Source organism: Doryrhamphus excisus, linkage group LG15, assembly GCF_037039965.1.
Source record: "Doryrhamphus excisus strain RoL-2023G ecotype Guam linkage group LG15, RoL_Dexc_Guam_v1.1, whole genome shotgun sequence".
Taxonomy (NCBI): domain Eukaryota; kingdom Metazoa; phylum Chordata; class Actinopteri; order Syngnathiformes; family Syngnathidae; genus Doryrhamphus; species Doryrhamphus excisus.
The window spans coordinates 556657-581163 of record NC_136371.1 but is presented as its reverse complement, the minus strand read 5'-3'; the positions used below and the strand labels follow the sequence as shown (position 1 = coordinate 581163).

At 43.2% G+C, this 24507-nt stretch overlaps 1 protein-coding gene across 2 annotated transcripts in view; it reads left to right on the top strand.

The window, feature by feature from the left end:
* Positions 1-20642, top strand: part of LOC131104658 (uncharacterized) — a 31553-nt gene extending 10911 nt beyond the window's left edge. The window contains exons 2-9 of one of the 2 annotated variants that reach the window (XM_058052071.2): positions 10703-10911; positions 12542-12596; positions 12808-12895; positions 13019-13401; positions 13608-13760; positions 13942-14103; positions 15026-15160; positions 18867-20642. In XM_058052071.2, the coding sequence (XP_057908054.2) occupies positions 10781-10911; positions 12542-12596; positions 12808-12895; positions 13019-13401; positions 13608-13760; positions 13942-14103; positions 15026-15160; positions 18867-19355 (1596 nt within the window). In that variant the 5' untranslated portion in view covers positions 10703-10780 and the 3' untranslated portion in view covers positions 19356-20642. Of the gene's footprint in view, positions 1-10702; positions 10912-12541; positions 12597-12804; positions 12896-13018; positions 13402-13607; positions 13761-13941; positions 14104-15025; positions 15161-18866 lie in introns of both variants that reach the window. The other variant, XM_058052070.2, reaches the window with a different exon arrangement.
* The last annotated feature ends 3865 nt before the right edge of the window (positions 20643-24507 follow it).

The window sequence follows — 24507 nt, the reverse complement described above, 5'->3', positions numbered from 1 at the left end:
TTGGATGAGAGGTGAAACGTCTTCTAAGACAACCTTAAAGGGGACCTAATATGCTTTTTCCACTTTGGAATGATATGTTTTTGCTTGTTTAAAGACAAATAAGAAGAAGAAACAAGAAACAATCTAACATTTGACCAAGTAATGAAGGAGCAATTGGTTGAATTATTTAGATAATGGAGTGTTTTATTTTTTAAATGGACATAGTGTATATTGCGGCAAAACTGCCTCTTTGTGACGTCACAGAGGAGGGGACTTCCTTATATTTTAAGCCCCCACATCTATCTTCTGAGCTCCACCGCAATAACGCTGCCTCTGACAAAGTGTGTCCGACAATGAGTGCTGTCCCTCAGGCCTATTATGATTTGTCCGCTTTTCTGTGCAGATTCTGGAAGATCTAGAAAGCTTTCTGCGTGTAGCTGCTCAATGGGAGTCCACAACTCAATAAAAAGGCAAGAAAAAATAGGTCCCCTTTAAACTTTATGCACAGGACATGACCTTGCCTCATCATTTCCAGGCTGCCTCATCATGCCTTCTCCACCATGTACGTTATCTTTAAAATCACTGCACGCTTACATGGAGCCCAGGAACCATCGTGAATGGTTTTTTTTCAATCGCCTGTGAGCATTATAACGTGCACGCATAACACATGCACATTTCCGCCACTGAAACCAACACTTGTAAGTCAATAACTTCATGTTCTATTTTGAAGTAAGGTTTGCACATTTCTTTTGACACAAACCAGAAATGTGATAACAATTCAGGTTTGGTCTTTGTCACAGTGGACTGAACCGTAGAGGATGCACACTTGGCTGTGAGAGACGATAAGGGACACGGATTCCTCCCATTCCCCCCCAACCCCCCCGCTTCATATTCTGACTGCATGTTCATGACGGTCACTTTTCTCCTTTGGTCTCTCTCCTCTCCCACCGCACACTTCGTGGACTGTCACTCGTTCTTTGGAGGTGTTCTTGAGCCCAGCGGAGTAGCATTGGAAACACATGTGAGACACACCCCGCTGTCTCCCTTAAAAAGGTAAAGTGAGTGCGCGAGCATTCACAATGAATAATTGAGTCATGTGGCCGTGCAGAAATAGCAATCTTCCACGCAAGTGTGAAAACATCACTCGCAAACCCAGACCTGGAAACGGCTCTCGTGTGCTTCTAGTCTGTTTGACACTCAATCTTTGAGTCGTGATCTGTGAGGTTTGAGGATCTTTCAGGGGTGTTAGAAATATATATTTATATATTTTTGCAGTGCGTTAAATGGCTAATGCAAGATGCCTTCTAGCTGTGGTTGCAATGAGGCCGAGGTCATTCTGTTTATATAATGTCAATAAACTCACATTCAAGGGAAGTGCGGCTAACCTGAACTCGTTAAATTAATTTACATTCCATTTTAATAAATTTCATATTTGCAGAAAATCCATTTATGAATGTATAAGTTTTATAATGTTGTCATGAATTAACACCCCTATAATCACCTTTACACTTCTATCCAAATATGCTTGTTTAAGCCAATTGAACGCACAAATGACAAAATGACCTAAATTATGAATATAGTATATGAAAACATAGGGCACTAACCAAAGTTCTTGCATGAAATGTCTGTCTCCATGTTTTTTTTTTAGTTTTTTTATTAATATGACTTTTAATGAATGACTTATTAATTACCATGAATTTCTCCCAGGGATATTAATAACCAGTGCATAAGTAGTATTTTTTTTAAAGCTTATGAAAAAACAATGGCATATATCCTATTTTAGCCTTGTTTTTAGCTCTGAATGAATGTAGGGTTATTGTATTTTAATGCATCGTTTACTCTGGTTTTACTCAACTCAACATCATGACACTCAGTAGTGTCATGATGTCATCGACGTCACAACGTTCCGGTGGGTGGGTCTTATGGCCCCCTCAGGAAAGCTGAGTCAGCCATCTTGAATTTGCCCGATGTGGAGATGCGAATCTTAAGTTAACGCCGCATGTTTCTTTGTTTGCAGAGGGCACTTTTATCAAACTACCTCATTGGTCTTATTGTTTATTTGTTTACTACATGGTACTACAAGTATAGTGTACCTGTGTTAGGAATTCCATATTAGCTACACAATTCTTATTCCTGGTGTCAAAAGAAATACACACACAGCGATACAATAGGTGTATAAAAACAGGAAATACACTACCAACGTATAATGCAGAATATTAACCAACTACTATGTGAGCTCTAACCAAGTGATTTCCATCCTTACTTTTACAAAAACTGTACAGCAAAGCACTCTGGGAAACAGGAAGTACTCCTAACGAGGGTACGCTATATACTAGACTGTCTCTGTAAAGAATAAAGTCTACACACACAGAGTTATGCAGTCTATTGTTAAACTATCGTTTGGGTAAAATAATTGATATGACCGATTGCCCGACTGGCGTGAGTTTAGATGGTAGCCATCCTTTTTTATCATAACATGTGCTCGAATCCAACAATGTGCATCGATCTGTCCACTTTTGCACAGACCACAGTGATGAGGCGTGGACATGCTCTGCATGTCTGCATCTCTGAGAAGCTGAATCGGCGTTGGTGACGCAACAAAGCTGAGGGAGCAGGATCAGAGCAAACTGACAAATACGAAAAATCTCTCAAATTCCCTTGTCCTGCTTCACGTTGTGACAGGTCAGCAGAATGCCTGAGCGCCAACGCCCTTCCCAGCGCTATCATTCAGTGCAGACCTTTGCCAAGGCTGAAGTGAAGATGTAGAGCTCTGTATTTGTGTTGTGTGCATCTTTTTCTTTGTCTCCTCGTTAATGGGGGGTGACATAATTATGAATATCCATCATAGTGACTGATGTTTTATTTCAATCTCATTCAATTCTCATCTTAAACAAAGCCAAAGATTCAGATAAGGAGGTTTGCGCATTTGGAAGTGAGCCCTAATGGAAGTTCGGGATGGCTCAAAACGCTCAGTTTCAAAAGGCGTGGTAAAACTGCCCCTTTGTGATGTCACAGAGGAGCTGACTTCCGGCGAATGTGACCAACCACAGTGGAGTGGGAATGCCTGCAGGCGGGACATGGGTGGAATAAATTAAAACAGACTGTTTTTCCGGAAGCCACAAAATCGAGCTGAATAGGTGCAGATTCTGGAAGTCCTATAAAGCTTTGTGTTTTGGTTATGATGTGTAGCTTCTATAGGAGTCCATAACTCAATACATAGGGCTGAAAAATTAGCATTATTGGTCCTTTAGCATAATCCTACTAGCAGTTCACCAACTGATCAACAACCAAAAAATAAAATTCCCCGACTCACTTCGTCCTTAATATAGGCAATTATCACTCATAGTACCAGTGCACACAGGAAATAGATGTAATTGCAGCGTATGAGGGGGAAGTGGTTAAATGGTGCGGTTGATGAGCAGTGCAGGGACTAGTTAGTCTCGGGCGGGGCTTGTTTTCGGGGAGTGGATTGAATGTGAATCAGATGCATCCAGCTGTTGGGTCTAACTGATTAGAGCCATGTTACAGGAGGGAGACGGTGGCAGATTAAACGGCAATCCTAGTAATTCAGCCCCCCCCCCCCCCCCCCCACACACACACACCACTTTGTCTATTCCAGGCTGTGATGTTAAATGCTACTGCCATAAAAGGTAACAACCTGGTTGTGGATCCCAGTATGGGTAATTTTAAAGGATCCTGACGTTGTCAAGACACAAACGAAATTAAAGATGGTGGCAACGTATGAAAGATGTGGTGTTTCCTTTTTTACGGCTTGCATGCACTTCCCGTGTCATGGAGATTTAGCAACAGTCCAGCGAAGCAAAGTAATTCAGGCCTTTTGGTTTTTGCACCCTCTGTTTCAGCCTACTTTTAAGAGTTTTAGCAGTGAAATCATCATTAATCTGCTCTTTGCGGACGAGTCAGGCAGTACTTGGGCGTTAAGACACGTAGCAGAAAGAGGTCTGCCTGGATCGTGCGGGATCCGGTTTGGATGTTTCACTAATTTGCAGCTAAAAGATTGAGCCCTTCCTTCCACCCTGCTTCCGTCTCACTCCAGGGCTGGACAATAACGATGTACCGATGGCCCGGGGCAAGTTAAAACAAAATTGGAGCAAGTAAATCCAATCAGTGATATTGTCGTCGGGCAAGTGTACTTCGGCATGCCATACTGCCAAGAGTTTTTTTAAAAAGCGGTTCTTGTTGGGTGTTGGTAAAACACGGACTGCGTAATTCCAAAACCAAACCAATCCTTGCAAATCTTGAAATGGACCAATCAGAATCGTTTATTTAGACCGCGGTCTGTAGTCCACAGTCCGCGTTCTACCCACACCCGTTCTTGTTCGCGATCAACCAATCAGCGATGGTTTGACTAGGAAAACATCCATCATGGCGTCCCTGCCAACATGGTCTAATTCTTCAACAACTTGTGAAGGAAAACAGCAAAAAGTGATGAACCAGTGCCTCCTAAACAAGTATTTTATTAGCGGTTAGCAAATCAAACGATGGCACAGGTGAGTGAATCACATTGAATCACCCAATAACTTGTGTTGTCATTTATTATTTAATAAGCACAATGTTTATTCAATCATGAATGTACTTTTATTTATCAAGCCAAAGTGCCTAAAAGTCTCTTGACAATCCAGATTTCCATGCAACGCCATGATCTACGTAGGAAAACAACCACAAGAAATGATCATCATTTCATCTTTATTTGAGATTCTCACAAAAATGAGATGATATCATTATGGCAGTCTTTTCATTTTACATGGGGCAAGTTGGGGCAAGTAGTTCTCACCTTAAGGATTCCTCATGGGCAAGTCGTTTTTGGTTTTAATGTAGAGCCCTGCACTCGTTCCGGTATTGTCTCACTCCTTCTTGCTGTGACTTTTTCTCTTTCCTGTCTGTCTCGCACTAGTTTCTCTTCTTTTCGGCGCTAGCTGGGGGATTGGGAGGGTTCCTTCAAATTGGCACACAGATGAATAATGCATCTAAAGCAAAGGCGGAGAGCTGGGGTTTGATGTATCTGTCAGATTCTTCCTCTGTGTTACAGTTAATGTTGGGAGTTGGCCTCGTGCTTTGGAGGCAATAACAGATGTTTGTTGCTCTTTACCCATCTTTCTATTTCTTCTTGCTTCTGTCCGTAACCCTTTCATTACTGCTGGCCTGCAGGCAGAAGCATGCATGGGATTTGAGAATAAACAGGGGCAACGCTCTTACACCACATGCATATATTGGTCTGTACTCCTCACTATGCACCCAAATACAGGTGGTATGAAATAGAATGAATTCGGGAGCACGAGCTCCCAGCAGCGCCATCATTAAAGTAATGAGAGGGAACACTGAAATGTACCATAAACAGAGACGGGGGTGAGAGAGAGAGGCTCACTCCCATAAGAATAAATCTTAAATCTTCAGTGTTTCTTCTGACTCATTCTGGTTAATTAAGTCAAGTCAAGTGAGAAGAAAATGGGGTCTCGGCATGACTAAGTCTGTAGGATCAGCACTATACTGGAGCAGAAATTCCTCAACGGAACTGTGAAAGAACACATTCTATTGCATTTTTATTAGCTTGACCCACCATTCACAGTGTGTGGATTCCCCCCATTCGCTACTTTTCTGGATCCTTACTGCAGTTTCATTAGTAATTGATGTTATTAGTACACATTTGCAGTGAAAACACACAAACAAACACACACACGCGCGACAACACGCATGCACTAACCCCAAAAGGAATCTGTCGAGCAACCATTTGGGATATTCTTTGCGGTTTGAGACGCAGGGTGAGGCAATCCAGTGAAATGTCAAAATTTGGCGAGGTTGAAAAAAAAGTGAAACAACACAAGGGGTTGCTGTTGGAGAGCTTCACACAGGCACACCATGGGGTGGGGGGGGGGGGGGGGGATAAGACAAACAATTCTTTTTACCCAACAGCAACCAGAGCCCATCTGCCAACTGTCCTCTTCTGAGAATAGAAGGCTGTGGATTTTACTAATGTCCCCTTAAAATGAAATCTTATGTTCTTCCCCATTTCCCATTGCTTGGGATATTTGAAGATAAACATGACCTTTAAATGAGCAAAAATAGCATTACTTTCACTTAAGTGCCATCTTATGTAATATATCATGCATCATTTATTAAGACGCACATTTCATAGTAAGATGTGCCTACACTCTACTGATGGAAGAAAAACAACACAATGAGTGTTATTAGATTTGTATAAATGATGCATGTAAGCATGGAATATTCATTCATTCATTCATTTTCTAACGCTTGTTCTCACGTGGGTCACGGGGGTGCTGGAGCCTATCCCAGCTGTCTTCCACCCTGGACTGGTGGCCAGCCAATCCCAGGGCACATATAGACAAACAACCATTCACACTCACATTCATACCTATGGACAATTTGGAGTGGTTTGTTTGACACCATTCATAAGAGGGGGGTACTGTCGAATGTCATTTTGTTCTAATTTATGAGACAAATAGTCTTTAATACTTACTGTGTTGTGTCAGTTTCTAAAAGGTCATTCTGGGATAGACTCTACTGCAAACTTCATTTCTACTGTGCTGCCGTCCAAGGTCTTTGTCCTCCGCAGGCCTGAGTGTCTGTGCATGGGATTTAGAGATAGGCATTGCTGCTGATGGCAAAAATGTCTGAGGGTTAAGCCTCAAAACCACTAACCCCCCCCCCCCACCCTTATACCACCCCACCCCTACACTGCCTCTCTTTGCCTTGGTTTTTGCCTTCTCGGCTTCATGTTGCTCCATGCTGTCATGAATAGCGCCGTAACATTCCGATGTAGGGCTGCATCCATTATTACAATCATTCAAGTGCCTCAATTACAAAAAAAGTATTATATGTTTTGTTTGTTTTTTGTCGAATTTGAGGATTCGCTTACGTCACCAATGCGCGTACGTCACCTACGCAGAGGAAGAAGAAGGAAGCGGTTGATTGAAGAGGCTGGAGAAAGGGACAAGGCAATGAAAGATAAGGAAAACAAAGTTCAAAAACAGACATAATTCTAATAGAGTCTTTCAGGGCTCACTTCCAAATGCGCAAACCTCATCATCTGAAACTTTGGCATCGTTTAACACGAGAATACGACATTCTAACTACATTTATAGGTCAGAAAAGTGGAAAAAGCATAACAGGTCCACTGTAAAGATCAGCGACCTGTATGGGGTGTATTGGCAACAATCTGGCGATACCATACGTATCATGATACTAGGCTCACGATACGATATATCACGATACTGTTAACAAGGCGATATTTTTTTTCCTTGTAGTTAAAGATTATTTCCTGGAAAAAGTGAATGCCACCAGCAATATGCACTTACTAAACACATTTTTATTCCATTAGAACCGTATGTTATGTTGTATCACCAACTTAAAGTGGATAAATAAAGCTTTAACATTCAGCTTTAAATTTACAAAAACAACAACATAAAAAACAAATAAATGAAATGATGTATCAAGATCCTGCTCAAATGTTCCATTCTATTAGCTGTGGAAAAATGCAGAGTATCCAGTCCCTGACTTATCCACCATCACAAGAGTATTTTTGTGGAACAAAGTAACTAACATCAGTAAAAAGTCCTTTTAGGATGCTTGAAATAAGCATTATTTAACTAAATAGAAATATCAATTTGAAAAACAAAAAACTTTGAAAAACTTTATTCACCATATGTGAACTTCATTGTTCGGTGACGGATATTTGTTTTAAATATACAAAATAGCTGAGGTTAACATCCCATATTTTGACATTCTCCATTAAAGCTACTTTTGCATTTATTCAATGAAAACAATAACAATCATACAAGATAAAGATAATATAACAAAAGGTGAATTATAAAGGAAATTTTGTTCCACATTCAAATATGTTATTATGACATCATATTTGCCAGATATGTCATACTGTATGTGATGTGTGTATGCGCGTGTCTCTGAGCGCTCATGCAGGAAACTCCCCACCCTGTGGTTGCACTGCGTCTCGGGCGTCTTGGTTGCTGCTCTCAGTTCTGCTGCTTGCTTGTACTCGTTATGACCTGATTATCACCATCGGTATTCATATCAACACACTTCATCACCGTCATAACAGGCATCTTTATTCCAGTTTGCTGGAGTTCCGTTGTTCTCAAGAATATATTATATTTCATAATGAAGGCAGATGCTGAAATTGCAGCATCAGACGTCATGTTCGTATCGCCTCTGCTCCACATCCTGTTAGACGTGTGCTGCCATCCTGCTTGGCGCTCTCTGCTGTTCCAGTCCACACGCCGCTGACGAAATGCAGGCAGAGACCACTGGTGACCTCGTTCTCGTTGCCGCATGCCTTTTTTTCCTTTCCTCACATCCCCTCCCTGTGCTCGTCACACATTCTCATAGGCTTCCCCGCTCTTCCTTCACTTGTCTCCATCTTCATCTCGTTGCTGTGGTTTGTCTCCCCTCCTAAGCTTTTATCACACTCGCTCTTTTAAGTATGTCCTGTCCCCCCCCAACCCCCCGTCTTCACTTGGACCTCCTCGCCTTGTCCCACCTGTCAAACCTTTCATCCCACTCGTCTGCTCCGGTCTCTCGTCACCAACACTCTTCTTCTTTTGCCTGTCTGATCCATGAAGGGCTGCCTGAGACCTAATTCATTCGCTGTGCATCGCCTCCCATTTCTGCAGGGTCAGGCAGACACACCAGAGAAAAGACCATATGGGGGGGGGGAGTGTTGGTTATCACCAACAAACATGAGGGCTGCAGCTATTGAATATTTTGGTATTCTACCAAAGTTTTTGACAATGAATCCAATAATAGGAAATTGACATTGTGCTTAGTGGAACTGGTTAGCCTCCGTGACAGCTTCTTTAGTCCCTTCTGTGCCTTACTTCCTGTTTCCATGCCCTTATTTTGGAGTCACTTCCTTTGTTGTGCCGTTCCGTTCTCTCTCACCTGTTACTAGTTTCACACACTTGCCTCTAATTTGATGTTCCCTGTTTAGTTCAGGTGTGCGCTCCTTCCTTTGTCCGTACATTGTTTATCATTTGTTTGGTTTGGCCACTTGCCGTTTCTACACTTCTGCATAGCGCAATTATTATAAAAATATATAAATATTAAATCAATATATTATTAAAAAATTTCCCTGCATCTGGGTCCTGCTCTCTGCATCCTGGGGTCACAACTCAACGCCGACAAGCCGATACGCGACTATATATGTAAAACAGATTACATTTAAATGAAATGGTATATTAATAATGCTTTGGAAAAGGGCTAGGTGGAATAAAATATAACAATATAATGAATTAATGAATTAATAACCAGAAAACCACAGCTTTTTCTTAAGTTGCTGGGTTTAAGGTTTGTTTCCAGTCGTGCAAAACGTGCCTCAAAAATGTCTCACTGGGGGGGCTCTTTAAAAAGTTTAGATTGGTTCGGCATTTGGGGCTCGCGATGTGATCATCCGTCAGGCATCGGTGATAAAGCCCCGGTTCCAACCTGATGTGTTTGTGAGTGTGGGCAAAATTTTGGGATGAGTACCACTTTTAGTGCAGGAGGAACTTTTGTTGTGTGCGGGGCTGCGTCGGACTCCGGATGATGTGTGACGAGACGGGTTGAAACGGGTTTATTTATATGAGTGTATTTACTTACCGTATTTTCCGGACTATAAGTGGCACTTTTTTTCATAGGTTGGCTGTTCCTGTGACTTATACTCCGGAGCTACTTATAAATGAAAAAAGTGTTTATGTTCCATAAACCCTGGACACCTTTTGTGTTCATGTTTATTTTTAGTGTATCTGAATAAGCATTGTGTTAGCATATCTTACACCTATTCAGCCTGTTCTCTATTCTTTTATTGGTACAACTTGCCTTCCAAGAGGACCTAATGTCTGTTTTGGTCAAGTAGTTTGGAAAATAAATTACCTGCAAAAAATACGACTTATACTACAGTGCGACTTATGGATGTTTTTTTTTTTTACCTAATTATGCATTTTTGGCCTTGTGCGACTTATACTCTGGAATGACTTGTAGTCCAGAAAATACGCGAGTTTGTAAAATAAATTACCCGCAAAAAATGCGACTTAAACTATATGTTTTTTTCTACCTAATTATGCATTTTTGGCCTTGTGCGACTTATACTGCGAAAAGACTTATAGTCCAGAAAATATGGTAGTTTGTAAAATAAATTACCCGCAAAAAATGCCACTTACACTCCAGTGCAACTTATGTTTTTTTCTACCTAATGATGCATTTTTGGCCTTGTACGACTTCTAGTCCAGAAAATACGGTATATGGGTTAAGGTTTGTAGCTGAATGTTATGATAGTATTGTCATATCGTGATAAACGCTAAGGTCCGTATGGTCCAACCCTAGTTAAATGCAATCACAGTCAATCTGGTCTTTCCACCAGGAAGACACCAAACTGGGCTACTCGCTTTATCCTGAGGCACGAACACAACCAATCTCTGACCAAACAAGAATAGAACATACCAAATCTTTTTCTTTTTTTTAACCACAGGAAAAAATCACGTGTCGGTAAATCTTTTTGGCACACATATCCTGGTTGCCTTGTTAGGTGTTCTATTTTCTGTGCAGTATTCTCTGCAACAGTCAAAAATAGCAACTGAAATGTCAGAAAGAGACGGAGACAGAAAGCCAGAGGCAGACCACACAAAGCATCGCTCCGTCTCTGCAGCGTTTCGTCTTATCTTCCATTTCTTTCTTCTTCCTTCTGTCTCTGCAGGTTTTCCTGAGCAGAGGGTTTTTGTACGGCAGTTTGAGCTCAAGTGGAAGTGAGCGGGCGCGAGAGGGAGAGACTATCATGGCTGACAGAGAAGGGACAAACCTCGAGGACCCTCCCTACAAAAACCTGCTGCTCCTGGGGGCCATCGCAGCAGCGTCAGCCTTCGTGGTCACCATCCTCATCGTCCTTGTCTGCGTGGGGTGTCAAAGGTGAGCGGACTTTTGCAAGACTTCCATTTCTTCATGTGGTCAACTTCCAGAGACGTATACGTTCAACTGCCGCCATCTTTGTTCATAGGTCACAGCATATACATAAATCCATGCTTATGTACTGTATACCCCCCCCCAACCTGCATTATATGAGTTCTACTGTATCTACACAGCAGTGGGGAGAATTTGAGTTGTCTGTGAGTGTCTGCTCGGATGAAATTATGTTTACAAAGCACGGCGGGGACAGGCCAGGGCCAGAGCATCTTATTGTCACCTGCTTGGGGCACAACTGTTGGCTAACAAAAGCAAAGGAACTCAGCTGCTTTGGTCTCAATTTAGAGGCAGAACTTTAACAAATTTATTGGAGGTAAGGTGTGTCATAAACACCATACAATTTGATTTTCTATCAATGGCTTTTCCAAGAAAGTTTGATGCTCTGATGAACCTGTACTGCGCACTGTGGGGTTGGTCTTTTGGCCCCAGAACAAAGCCTTGATGCTGTACTCATCATCATAACATCAAGTATCTTCAGCTGTGTTTTACCTCCTGGACCACAGCCTAAGCACCCGTAGTCAACTACCGATTATATTCACACCTTTTTTAAACTTGCCTTTTTCCACGTGAGTTTAGGATCTGACAAGGGTTAGTTAGACGGAATGGAAAACTAACTAGATGAGATACTGGTGTGCTGCTCAACTGAGCAGGAGGAGGGATCTCCAGCAGGGATCTCCAGCAGGGATCTCCAGCAGGGATCTCCAGCAGGGATCTCCAGCAGGGATCTCCAGCAGGGATCTCCAGCAGGGATCTCCAGCAGGGATCTCCAGCAGGGATCTCCAGCAGGGATCTCCAGCAGGGATCTCCAGCAGGGATCTCCAGCAGGGATCTCCAGCAGGGATCTCCAGCAGGGATCTCCAGCAGGGATCTCCAGCAGGGCTGCAAGGAGACAGCAGAGGGCACCAGAGTGGAAATCATGAAACTGCACTGCTAATGCTAACATCCCCTGCTCTCTTAAAGGGGAAGTGCTCTATTTTGCGTCCAGGGATTTGAAAATGTTTTTTTTTCTTTTAAGATGACCATCCATCCATGCAGCCATGATTTATTATTATTATGAAGACATTTAAAGGTTTTCAACATTTTTATGAATGTTGAGGCTCATTTACGTAATTCAAGGGCATTTTACTCTCACACACATACACACACACACACACACACACACACACACCAGGAGTGTCCATAAGATGTCTGCAACTGTTTGGAGAATAAATATAAATATATGTGATAGCCCCTCGCTCTCAAATGTGAGAGAATTGAGATGTGGGGGCGAACTTCAACATTTACCCCTAATTACCCCTCAAAGCGTTTCTCTCTTTTTCAACATGTTATAGGTTAGACTTTCTTTATTGTCATATGCAAGAATAGATAAAATAGTAAAGGGAATTAGCATGAAGGAGACGGCGTGATATACGGTGCATGGGCGGATTGTGAAATCCGGCTCATCCCCGAGCTCATCAATCAACCACGTTGATGTTCTGTGCTGACTAGACAGGGATGCTGATATCATGTGTTGGGAGCGTATGTTTTCCTATTTCCACCAGCTCCGTTTAACCTTCTTCACTTTGATGCTTGTCAGAAAAAGCAAGAGCAAGCACCCTTCAGCTGGAGAGAAAGGGACCTCAGTAAACATGGTAAGACGGACTTTGGCTTTCTGCTATTTTCCACCAATAGCTTGTAGCATTTAGGGGTGCTTCAATCGGTCAGCTGCCGATCGGTATCGGGTGATATCAGTGAAAAAGCACGGTATTGATAGCGATACCTGATGGAAGCATCCCTAGCGTATATGAAATGAGCTGTGGAATGAATGTGGCCTTACTGTGTGTGACACTTGTGTGACAGCAGGGAACCCTTCGACACCCGAAACTAAACTCCATGAGCAAATCGGATACCAGGCTGCATGAGATCAATCGCTTCCCCTGCAACGGAAACTGTGAGTACGATCTCCGTGGCAATCGAGCACGCGGTAAACCCTGCAGGGCAGATGGACAACTCCATGCTAAGCTCTTATATGATTGACAGCCTTTGCTTCTCCTCCACCTCCTCTCTCCTGCAGCTGTCAGCAAGAGCCGCCCAGCCAGCATGGACCTCCTGCTGCTCCACAGTCGGCGCTCCCAGACGGACCTGAGGCCCTCCCAAGGGCGCCAGCTTCCGCAGATCCCCACTAGCCCTCAGGGGTCCAGCCAGGGGGGAGAAGGGGACATGGGAGGCGATGGGGGAGGAAGCGAGGCCAGAGACCACACTTACACCGAGGTGGGCCTGCGGACTAATCCCACCCCGACCCACGGCCTGGATGACGGGCTGTATGAGAGCGTCAATGACACGGGCCCCAAACCGCCCACTGCCCCCCCACCGATGTCGGCTAACACTCCAGCTTTAGCCAGGGCGGCCCAAAGCCCGCCTGCTCAGGCCAACGGAGCCCGCAATGGGAATGGAAATGTAGGTAGATACACGCGTGGTGGAAAGCGTGAACACGCCATGGAACGTCTCCTCCATGGAGACGCGATGCACATTCATCACCTGCTCTTAAATATGTTCCTTTTATTCAATAATCCTGCCTTTTCTTTGTTTACCTCCTCATTCAACCCTCACACTTGCTTGCCCTATTTATTGCACAAATTCTTACATACGTCTTTTCCCCACAGGGTGGCAGAGGGAACGGCGCTATTATTAGCACAGTAGCTGCGAGAGGTAACGGGGCAAGTGGGGCTAACAGGTCCCCCCAGTCCTCCGTCAACACCCCGGCCACCCATGATCCCACCGCGGCAGAGTATGCTTCAGTTCGCAAGTTCCGAAAGGTAAATAAGCTCAGCATGCTAACGGTTATACTTCCCTATATTCTTTGCTTAAACGCCTCATGTCAAAGCAACACCGCGGTATTTTTATGGAATTTCAAACTTCACATATTTTTATTTTGTCCAGATGTGTCATTGAATCTATGTTTAATGTGTGTTGTTTTCCCCGAATGGCGTCCCCCAGGTTGAGAAGACAAGCAGGAAGGAAAATAACGGCGCCGACAGTCAGTCGGACAGCCAATCGAGCGTCAGCGATTCGCCCTCGGCAGCTCCTCCACAGCTTCATCGCAGTCAGGACTTTCCACGCAAACCCCTAGAGCCGTTTCACTTGCACTCCTTCCCAAAGGTATCCCAATCCGACAGTGGGGGGAAAAATCACAGTGGAGGTTACACAATAAACACTAGAGGGCGCTGTCTACTAAATAACACTTTGCCAATTGACATGTTGGATCCAGACTGTCCAGCATTTGTTTATATGCAGTATAGTGGGCACAACTTGTACAACTTATTGCATACATTCCCACAAAAGGTTTTTAAAAGCGCTATATTGTCAATATTGTACAATAGATGCTATGTTTTGTGCTATAAAGGGCACTTGTGAGAGGAACATTGATCAGATTGATCCTTTCCTGTGCTTTTGCTAGCACATATTATAGTTGAGTTGTTTCATTTTGAATATAAAAGCATTATTAGCTGATGGCTTGGACTTTTAATTTGTTAAATCAGGGTCACAGTCTACAGATGTGGATCCTGCATTAGCGTAGCTTGCATGGCGTGTAAAGATGGATTACGTAAGAAGTGGGCCAGCTGCGTGTGTGTACTCCCATTGAGTCGATCAGCGAGTCCGTCTAGAAATGGCAAACAGGTAGCCAGCTGCCTGATAAATAATGTTCACATCTTGAAGCCAGATCATTCTGGCTCCGATTACTCGCCTTGCAAGCGGGGGAGTGTATCAAATTTGAATCATGCTGAGTCGCATGTTCACACACCGGTACACACTTCCTAATTGGTCTCAAACTGGTTCCACCTGCTGTGACGTTATCATATCCTTATTGTCTGTATGATAATGTACAGTAAGCATGACTATTCTTTGACTCGTCTGCATCCAGCTTTGTCGTAAAGGTTTGTCGCTGTGCATGCATCAACAAGTCATGTCTAAAGTAGGAAAAGCAATCGATCCTATTTTTCATCAATGCAATTGGATTCAATCTTTGTGATGTCATTTGGTCATCACAACCTGACCTCATCATGTGACTTATGTTTATCAGGAGCCAGTGTTTATGGGAAATGGCGAGCAGTATATCTGGAAGCCACCAGAGGACGATGAAATCATCACCCTGCACCCACCCCCACACCGCATAGAGAATGGACAGGGGCACCCATTGCCCCCAACCGCAAAAGAGGTAGTGGATCTTTGTGAGGGGAGATGGTTTTCCTGCAGGAAATACAGACAGGCACACAGGTCTATGTGTTTAGAATTGGGGGGGGCACTTTGATCGGGCATACCGTCATCTGCCCTGTGACCCGTCTGTCATACTCTGACTGCAGCCCCCCCCCCCCCCCCCATCTCCACTCAGCTATCATTCTCCAACATACACTCACCAGATGGACCCAACATCAGCATCACGTGCTGCCAAATACTTCATCTCAGCTTCCTATTGGGGACTGGGGACTGCATTTCCAACTGACCTATTCTTCCTAATTATGGGAATGGGAATGGGAATGGGAATGGGAATGGTTTTATTTCATTTGAACATGCATCAGATTCCAATTGAGTGCATCCCATAATCAGTTCCCAGTTCCACATGTCCAAAAGGAGTAGGAAGAAGCAAAGCTTATTAAACCCTACCCCTCCATCTGGTACTTTTACAATCACTAACTGTTACATTTGTTCACTTCCTGCTTTCCTAATATAATATTATAAATAGTATTTTTGTACTTTATTTTATTATTTTTTTTGTATTTTTGATTTTTGTATTTTTATTTTTTTGTATTTTTTTTACATTTTTTGTACATTTTATATTTGTTCACTTCCTGCTTTCCCAATATGATGTAAGTATTTTTTTGTACTTTATTTTATAACTTTTTTGTATTTGTGATTTTTTGTATTTTTATTTTTATTTTTTGTAGTTTTTGTACATTTTACATTTGTTCACTTCCTGCTTTCAAAATGTAGTTTAAGTTTTTTTTATCACGTAGCGAAGTACTCGGTGATATGAGCATCCAATGCCATAATGGGTACCATAGTAAGTGTCAATATAGTGATATATATAGCACATCATGACTGGTTCAAGACTCTTCATCCTTGTATTTAGCAAACATCAACTGCTTGTATTGTTTCTTGAATTGGCTCATCGTTGTGCATTGTTTGATTTCCTTACTCAATCCATTCCATAGTTTGATTCCACATACTGAAATGCGATGGCTAGCATAACGTAGTCCTAGCATAGAAGTGTTTCAAATGTACTTCTTCCCTGAGATCATATTTCTCCTCTCTTGTAGAGAAGTATTGGATGACATTTTTAGCTAATTGCTTATTTTTAGCCTTATGCATTATTTTAGCTGTTTGAAGATGAACTATATCAGCAAGTTGAAGTATTAGTGATTTTAGAAATAAGGAGTTAGTATGTTCTCTGTAGGCGGCATTATGAATTATCCTTACTGGCCTTTTTTGCAGTACATTTAGTGAGTGAAGATTGCTTTTATAGTTATGATCCCATATTTCCACACAATAAGTAAGATATGGTAGAACCAGAGAGCAATAAAGAGTATGGAGAGATTTCTGATTTTGCTTTGTTCACTATTGAAGTATTTCTGGCTACCTTATGTTGTATATTTGGAGGTTATATATGGAGGACGATGTCTGGTAGTGAGAAGAGGAAGTCTGCACTGTCTGCACCATGCCTCAGTGTTGTCTATCAGACCACATCTACATCCACATGAAGCAGCTCCTCCCCCCTTCATTCACAGTCAATCCCTTCTTTCTTTGCGCTTGCTTTGCACTTGTGCAACACGTGGCCAACTACAAGCAATCGGGGATCTGTCATGCAGGATAGTTGAGGTGTGCAGCTTCAATTTAGAAGCTTTACAGGAGAATAAGTTGTGATAAAGAGCCAATCCAGCTTCAACAAAGCCATAATAATGGTACATGTGCAGGATCAGCGGACTGTGCCGCTGGCCTGGAATGCATGCTGTGGTGTCTGGTTTGATTTCTTTCACTGCTGCGTTGCCCATTTTACAGTATTTAGCCGCCCGTATAATTTGTGTCAACTGCAGTGGAGACATAAAAGAAAACAAGATGGGCGAAGGGGAGGGGGAAAGACAATGCACAGGCTTCCTTAACAGCTGCAGACCAGTTCTGAAATCCCCCGTCGTCTTGTGACTTCCTTCCTCTGCTGTGCAGCGTTGCAAACACATACGGCACCGTGCACAGTTTATGTACACACCTAACGCATACAGATTGGTGACAAAATAGATTTCGGGACTTAGTCAGGGGTGTGTGAGAAAATGTGCAAATCCAGATGATTATCAGGGCCACAGGAGCAGATCTGCTGGTTAGTTGGGATCTTTGAAGGTCAACATGGCCGTGTCCCAAATTCTGCTTCTCTTCACTGTAAACCCCAATATGTTAGCAGAACTCAAAAAAAGTGAGGCCACATTTTTTTTGAGTTGATAAACTCAATATTTGGATTTGATATTAGATATACTTTTTAAATTTTTGGCTGAAAAGAGAAATAGCTTTCTTTTTCACATTCTCTCTGTCATGCATTCGCCATTCTTTCATTTTCATTCTCATTTCAACTCTTTCCATAGGAACCTACACAGTACAAATCCATCTGATGCAATGGATTTATTCATGTTTAATAGTTACTTTTTATGAGTATCTACAAATTCTTTTAAGTGGGTTACACAAATCTGCAAAAAGTTCATATTAATCAAAAATTACAATTTAAATAAACAGAAAAGACAGATAATGCAAGTGGCAATCAACATTTATAAGTAGAACTTTTAAGATCATTTCAAGTTAATATACTTATACCTGTTCATTATTTTGAGCAATCGGATTTACAGTATCTTAAGTTGTATGTAAACTATGTTCTTAAGTTCATCTTACTTAATATAGCCATAGTTCAATTTAATCAAAACATATTAGTTAAAAGTACTCAAAATGGAAGAACATGTTAAATGAACTCAACTTAAGTAAGTTATTAGAACTTTTTAAAGAACTTTGAGTATGCATAACTTCATTTATTGAAGTACTTTGAACATTCGGGTTTACAGTGTTGTGCTAAAAGCCGGTGGTGGAATTTTAACGCAGACGCCAGAGGTCACAACACGAGTTGATCTGAATTCCCCACATGACCTCACACATGCTTCCATGTCAGCATTCAGTCGACACACATGCACACGCTGGACATGTGCAGCATGCGTGCATGCGTGCGTGCGTGCGTGCGTGCGTGCGTGCGTGCGTGCACAGCAACTGACATGTGAGCAAAGTCCATCGGGGAACAACAGAGTCGGTGGGTTGGCCGGCGTCCAGATCCTTTTGCACCATAGCCTGCTGTTCAATTGCCAGAGCGCTTGTGAAATTTTAACAGGTCTGTCCACTGTTGGGCTCATACTTGCTCCCCGCCTCGTTCTAAACGGAGCGATAACACAGTTGACTCTGTCTTAGCCAAGCCTGTCAAAAGAGGTCAGGTTACGGCACAAAACCAACACAATAGCACACTCACGCCCTCACAATCAGCCGCACGCCGCTGTCTGCGCTCAGTAAAGTTGGACTTTTCTATCATCTTCACACATAGTCCAGGGTGGACCCCGCCTCTCGCCCCAACACGGCTGGGATAGGCTCCAGCACCCCCGCGACCCTCATGAGGATAAGCGGTAGAAAATGAATGAATGAACATTAGACTTTAACTTTGTTTCCATCACATTTCAGATGTGTGCACAAAGCCAATAAGCTGGCCTGAACCCTGACCTAAAACCAAACAAACACCTTAGAGGACAAGAATGAATTTGGTCCTGCCAACGTGTATAGAGTGTGGATGTTGTGGATGTTGTGGATCCAAGAGACGTCCTGATGAACTTCCATCTCGTATGTGTTATCAGATCGCAGATACCTACTCCATGGTGTGCAAAACCCAGAAGAAAAGAACTCCCATGGAGAACAACGGAGCAAAGACTCTGCCACGTTCATTCGGCGGGGACAAAGGAAAGGGCTGGGGACGAGGCGTTCAGGCCCAGGCGCGTTCCCAGGAGGAGCCGTGCTATCAGCCGACGGGAGACCGGGCCTGGGCGGAGAGCGCACCGGCGGAATCCAACCCTGCGTACGCTACGCTCGACACCCATCGTAGACGTGAGCCGGCGGGCACCGGTAACAACGCCGGCGGTGGCGCCGCTACGCTGAAGAGGAAAAAACAGCAGGCACCATCAGCTGCGCCTCAGGGCTCGGCATCCAACCCTTTGCCCGTTCGAGGCCTGCCTGGCGGAGATAACTTCTATGAGACCATCAGTGACGTGAAAGGAGGCAATAGCTCCAGCACCACGACGATCTTCACCTTCAACGATGGGATGGAGATGTACGTCACCGGCCTGTAACGGCTGACATGCAGATACCACCCAGAAGGTTCTTGAGAAGGATCTTCATGTCAACTTGTCTTCAAAGGGTTGCGATACGCAGGTACTATGTCCTCTTCAGACTAAAGGACAAATTAGTGTTGGCATCAGGTACAAACAGGGTTTTAATCCAGGTTCAGACTTTGCTTCACAGGTCTGTAGTTCAGAACCATCCTCAGCCCAAAAAGGACTAAGGTGTTTTAATAAACAAAACAGCAAAACTGGATTATACACCTTTAAAAAAACATGTTTTTGTGAGGCATCGTTGTCCATCATATCTTTATTTTTGTATGAACAATGTTTCTTTGCTGTGGTTTGACTCACAACTGAAGCACATTTGATCACACACACACACACACACACACACACCCAAGTGTGTATGTACGTATGTGCATGCATGCGTCCTCCAAACCACGGAGAGCTGCAGCTATGATGCTTACTATATTAGGAGAAGGAGTCCACAGTGCGACGCATAAACACGAGTGCATGTGTCTCATCTTCACAGCACTTATGTAACGTAAGCAGATGGATGTCACAGAGATTTCTGGAGCTCAGCTTAACCTAAGCAAACATCACCAACAGGTTCCCTGTGCACACTGACCTGTTGCCTGGCAGGGAGGGATGGCGGCTTGTTCAAACAAAGTCATTTGGAGGACGGCTGAAACTCAGGCCGCTGTCCCCGTTTCACAATGCAACATCCGTGTGGGCGAAATTCATGAATCGTTCAGGTTTCGGAAAACTTGATTTATATTCGTAATCACAGCAAATTCAATAGAAATTTAGCAAAATGAGGCAAGCCAGGAATATCAGCCATTGTCGTACCATAATTTAGCACTGGTGTATTTCAACAATATATTGTTTAGCATCTTAATAGCAGAAGGGATGAATGACATTGAGTACATTGACCGCTAACGGTTATTAATGGCAGCCCTCTTAAAGGGATAGTTGCGATTTTTTTGACATGAAGTGATATGACACCAGGCTGCACGGCGGTTGAGTGGTTAGCACACAGGTCTCACACCTAGGAGACCCAACTTCAATTCCACCCTCGGCTATCTCCGTGTGGAGTTTGCATGTTCTCCCCGTGCATGCGTGGGTTTTCTCCTCCCACATTCCGAAAACATGCTAGGTTAATTAGCCACTCCAAATTGTCCATAGGTATGAATGTGAGTGTGAATGGTTGTTTGTCTATATGTGCCCTGGGATTGGCTGGCCACCAGTCCAGGGTGTACCCCGCCTCTCGCCCCAAGTCAGCTGGGATAGGCTCCAGCACCCTTGTGAGGCTGACCACTCTCCGCTGTGCAGCCCAAAATCCAAACTGTCCCTTTAATATTTGATCTATGTTTGTTTTGGTTAACAATATAGAAATCCTCAATATAATTATGAGATCAGCTCAGATTTGACAAACATCTCTGGAGCTGGAGGCATGATGACACATCTCTCGTCACACACACACACATGCACACGCACACACATTCACGCACGCTTGGCAGCGTTTTACAGGGTAAAGCGATCAGGTCAGGGCTGGTGAGAGTGTTGGGCAAGAGTGATATGGGTGACAGATTTCACAACGCCAGATTGTTTCCGTGTAAGAAAAAGACCATCAGGAAGAATGCTTTCTTCTAAAATACATATCTCCAAAAAAGATGATTTTATTCCTTTTAAATGTGATTTTATTGTACTATTGCATTCTGCAGGAATGGCTGTCCTCTTTTTTTTTGTATTAATGTGCTGTAAATGTTCTTGGGTTTGCTTCCTGGCTTCAAGTCCAAACCAGTGCTCTCCATAGTCCTCTACATTTGATACTTGGAATAGCAACAGAAAATTGGGACTCCAAAGAAAACAAGCATGGAGTGTCCTTTGGACGATTGCCCCTCGCCCTCTCCTCAGCCTGCTTTCTACCCCCCCCCCCCCCCCCCTCAGCCTCCATGATAAACAATGTATGTTTCAAGTAGCTTTGGGCAGCATTAAAAAGAAGGCATGGTGGACTGAAGAAGACCTTGGAGGCGTAATAAATGGGTGCAAGGCGAATAGGAACGGCAGCGAAGAAGAATCTCACTGTGAGAGAACCTTGTAAATGTTGGAAAGGTCAGTAGCAGAAACGATGAATGTTGCCGTGTGAGAAATGATGTAAAAGCAAATGCACAAATGTATTTAATTGCACTGTTCATTTTTTTTCCTCTGCTTTTGGACAATGGATAGCTCATGCCACTGCCATGAATCTCGTGTGTGTTGGTGCAATTTCTTCTGCTTGATCCAAAAAGTGCATGCATTGATATATGGAGATGAAACAAATATCGTGGTACTCTATTGATCTCTCGTTTGTACGTCTTTGGTTGTACTTTTTTTGCCATGTAACGCACAGCAGTGTTTTTCCAAAGCCGTGACTTAAGAGGAGGGGATGGAAGCCACTGGGAGTTTAGGCCTCCGTGTTTATCCTCTGCAACGGCGGAGCGAGAAGAAGCGATAGGGGTGGGGGAGGGGGGACAACTAGCATGAAGCTTGATGTGGATCACTGCAAATGGACACAGACCCCGTGAACCCTCCTCCTCCTCCTCCTCCTCCTCCTCTTTGGGATATGCTCTTGTGCAGGCACATGTACGCACACTGCAACGTTTAGCCATGTGCGTTTCCAGTTTAAGGGGAGGAAGCACTTTTTCACCCCTGACTGTACTCCCTCCCCCAGCTGTGTTCACTCCCCAATACCGGACACAGAGATGGCTTTCTCTGCTTCACCTCTCTCCCTCGCTGTGCAGGGGGAGGAGCTTTTGACGTCCGCTTCTGAAGGACTCCGGCAGTGTGGAGTGAAGCAGGCCTGGTCTGTAGCAACGAGGCACCGTTGGCCCCAACTACTGTCTGAGAAGGATGAGAAAGAGCAGTCGAGATGCCTCCCAGACAAAGCTGGCTTGAAACCACGATCATGCCTAATCCTTTTTTCCTGGCTGTCACTTTGTGTCACATTGTCACATTTTCTTTCTCCCAAAACAAAGCACTGATCTTGATCTATTTGTTGTACACCGATTGAGACTGATGTTCGCTGCACAATTATAGTCGGAATATGTAAATGTGTAAAATACTGCTGCTGTTCTGATGTTGTCACAGTGTAATATAGAGTATGCAGTATGTTTGTCAAGGGGAGGGAATACAGTGGGATGAAAAAGTTTGGGCACCCCTGGTCATTTTGGAGATTTTCCTTCATAAATCACTGGTTGTTGGGATCAGTTTAATATATCATATAGCAGACAAAGAAACGGAAATGAAGTCTATAGGATTTACAGAAAGTGTGCAATAATTATTAGTCGGGTGCATGAATTTGCGCACCCTTGTTTTATTGATTTGAATACATTTCTTTGGTAAGCTCGTTGACCCTTGACCTGCGTACAGCCAATCACGAGAAAGGGTATTTAAGGTGGCCAGTTGCAAGTTGCATCTTCTCTTAAGAGTAGCAACATGGTAGCCTCAAAACAACTGTCACATGACCCGAAAGCAAAGATTGTTCAACATCATGGTTTAGGGGCAGGATACAAAAAGCTAGCTCAGAGATTTCAGCTGTCAGGTTCCACTCTGAGGAACATAGGGAATAAAATGGAATTCCCACATGCCACAAACAGAGTCCCTTGAGGTATGCTAAAGCACATTTGGACAAGTCAGCTTCATTTTGGAATAAGGTGCTGTGGACTGATGGAAAATTGAGTAATTTTGACATAACAAGGTATGCGGTATGCATGGCGGATGAAGAACACAGCATTCCAAGACAAACACTTGCTACCCACAGTAACATTTGGTGGTGGTTCCATCATGCTGTGGGGCTGGGTGGCCAGTGCAGGTACTGGACATCTTGTTCAAGTTGAAGGTGGCATGGATTCCAGTCAGTATCAGCAGATTCTTGACAACAGTCTTCAAGAATCAGTGACAAAGTTGAAGTTGCGTCGGGGCTGGAGACCCCCAACAAGACAATGACCCTAAACACTGCTCAAATTCTTGAAAATCTTGAAAATGACAAGGGGTGCCAAAACTTTTTCACACCATTGTATATGTTTATCTCAGACACATTTGTGGATGCAAAATGTTTCCTGCTCTCCATGCACATACAGATGTTTTTGTTAACTGTCTTCAGATATAATTATGGGCCAATACTGCTGTGACAGCTGTAGCCAATGTACGTTCTCAAAGCACAGGATTTACTTGGAAAAGAATATATTAAAAATATATATAGTGTGACAGTGTGGATATGCAAAAGATTGTAATGTTTTATATTAACCTTCATAAAATATTAAAGTGAGTTTTTACTTTTCTAATAAAGTGGCACATTATAATTTGTTTGTCTCGATATTTTTCTCTTCTGCAAGGAAGCAGAGATTGGTTGAGAGCAGAGAGCTTATCGCGCCTACAGCCACGCCCATAAGGTAGCCTGCCCCTCTGTGACATCACAAAAGAACAGTTTTGCGACGCCCTCTGAAACCGAGTGTTCAGAGCAATCCCAAACTTCTTTCAGGGCTCACTTCCAGGGGCAAAATTAGCATATTTTAACAGGCTCACTTACAGGGGCAAAATTAGCATATTTTAACGAGTTAATATGAGCTATCTAACAATGACATCATGGGAAATATGTACATATTTACGTAAATATTCTTATACTTCTATACTAACCGAGCTACTATGATATTGTTATTGTAGCAGCTAACACAACAAAAGATACTGTAAATTAATCTGGTGGACTAACACGACACCTTGCTAGCCACGCATGTCAGCGTTACTCACAGACGGAAGAGTGGATACCTAGCTCTCAATTTTGTTCCGAAAACTCAACAAGATGCTTGTTTGCTGAGTTTTTTTACTTGAAGACAGGAGCACACGTCTTGTGCTGGAAGACACAGCCATCCCAAGTAGAACAGACATTATCAAACGATAGAATTTTATAATTTTAGAGGGTTTTGTAGTCAAAATAGGTGTGTCCCAAATATGTCCTATGAGCTAGCTAGCCAAAGAAGATACCGGTATGCAATTGCAATATTGGATGATTCAATGTTTCCTGTGTAATCCAAAAGTTAATGTTTCGGTTGAACTTGGCTTTCTATTGTCTTCCATGGCCTGGAATGTTTTTTCAGCGCCATATTTGGAAAACCAGTATACA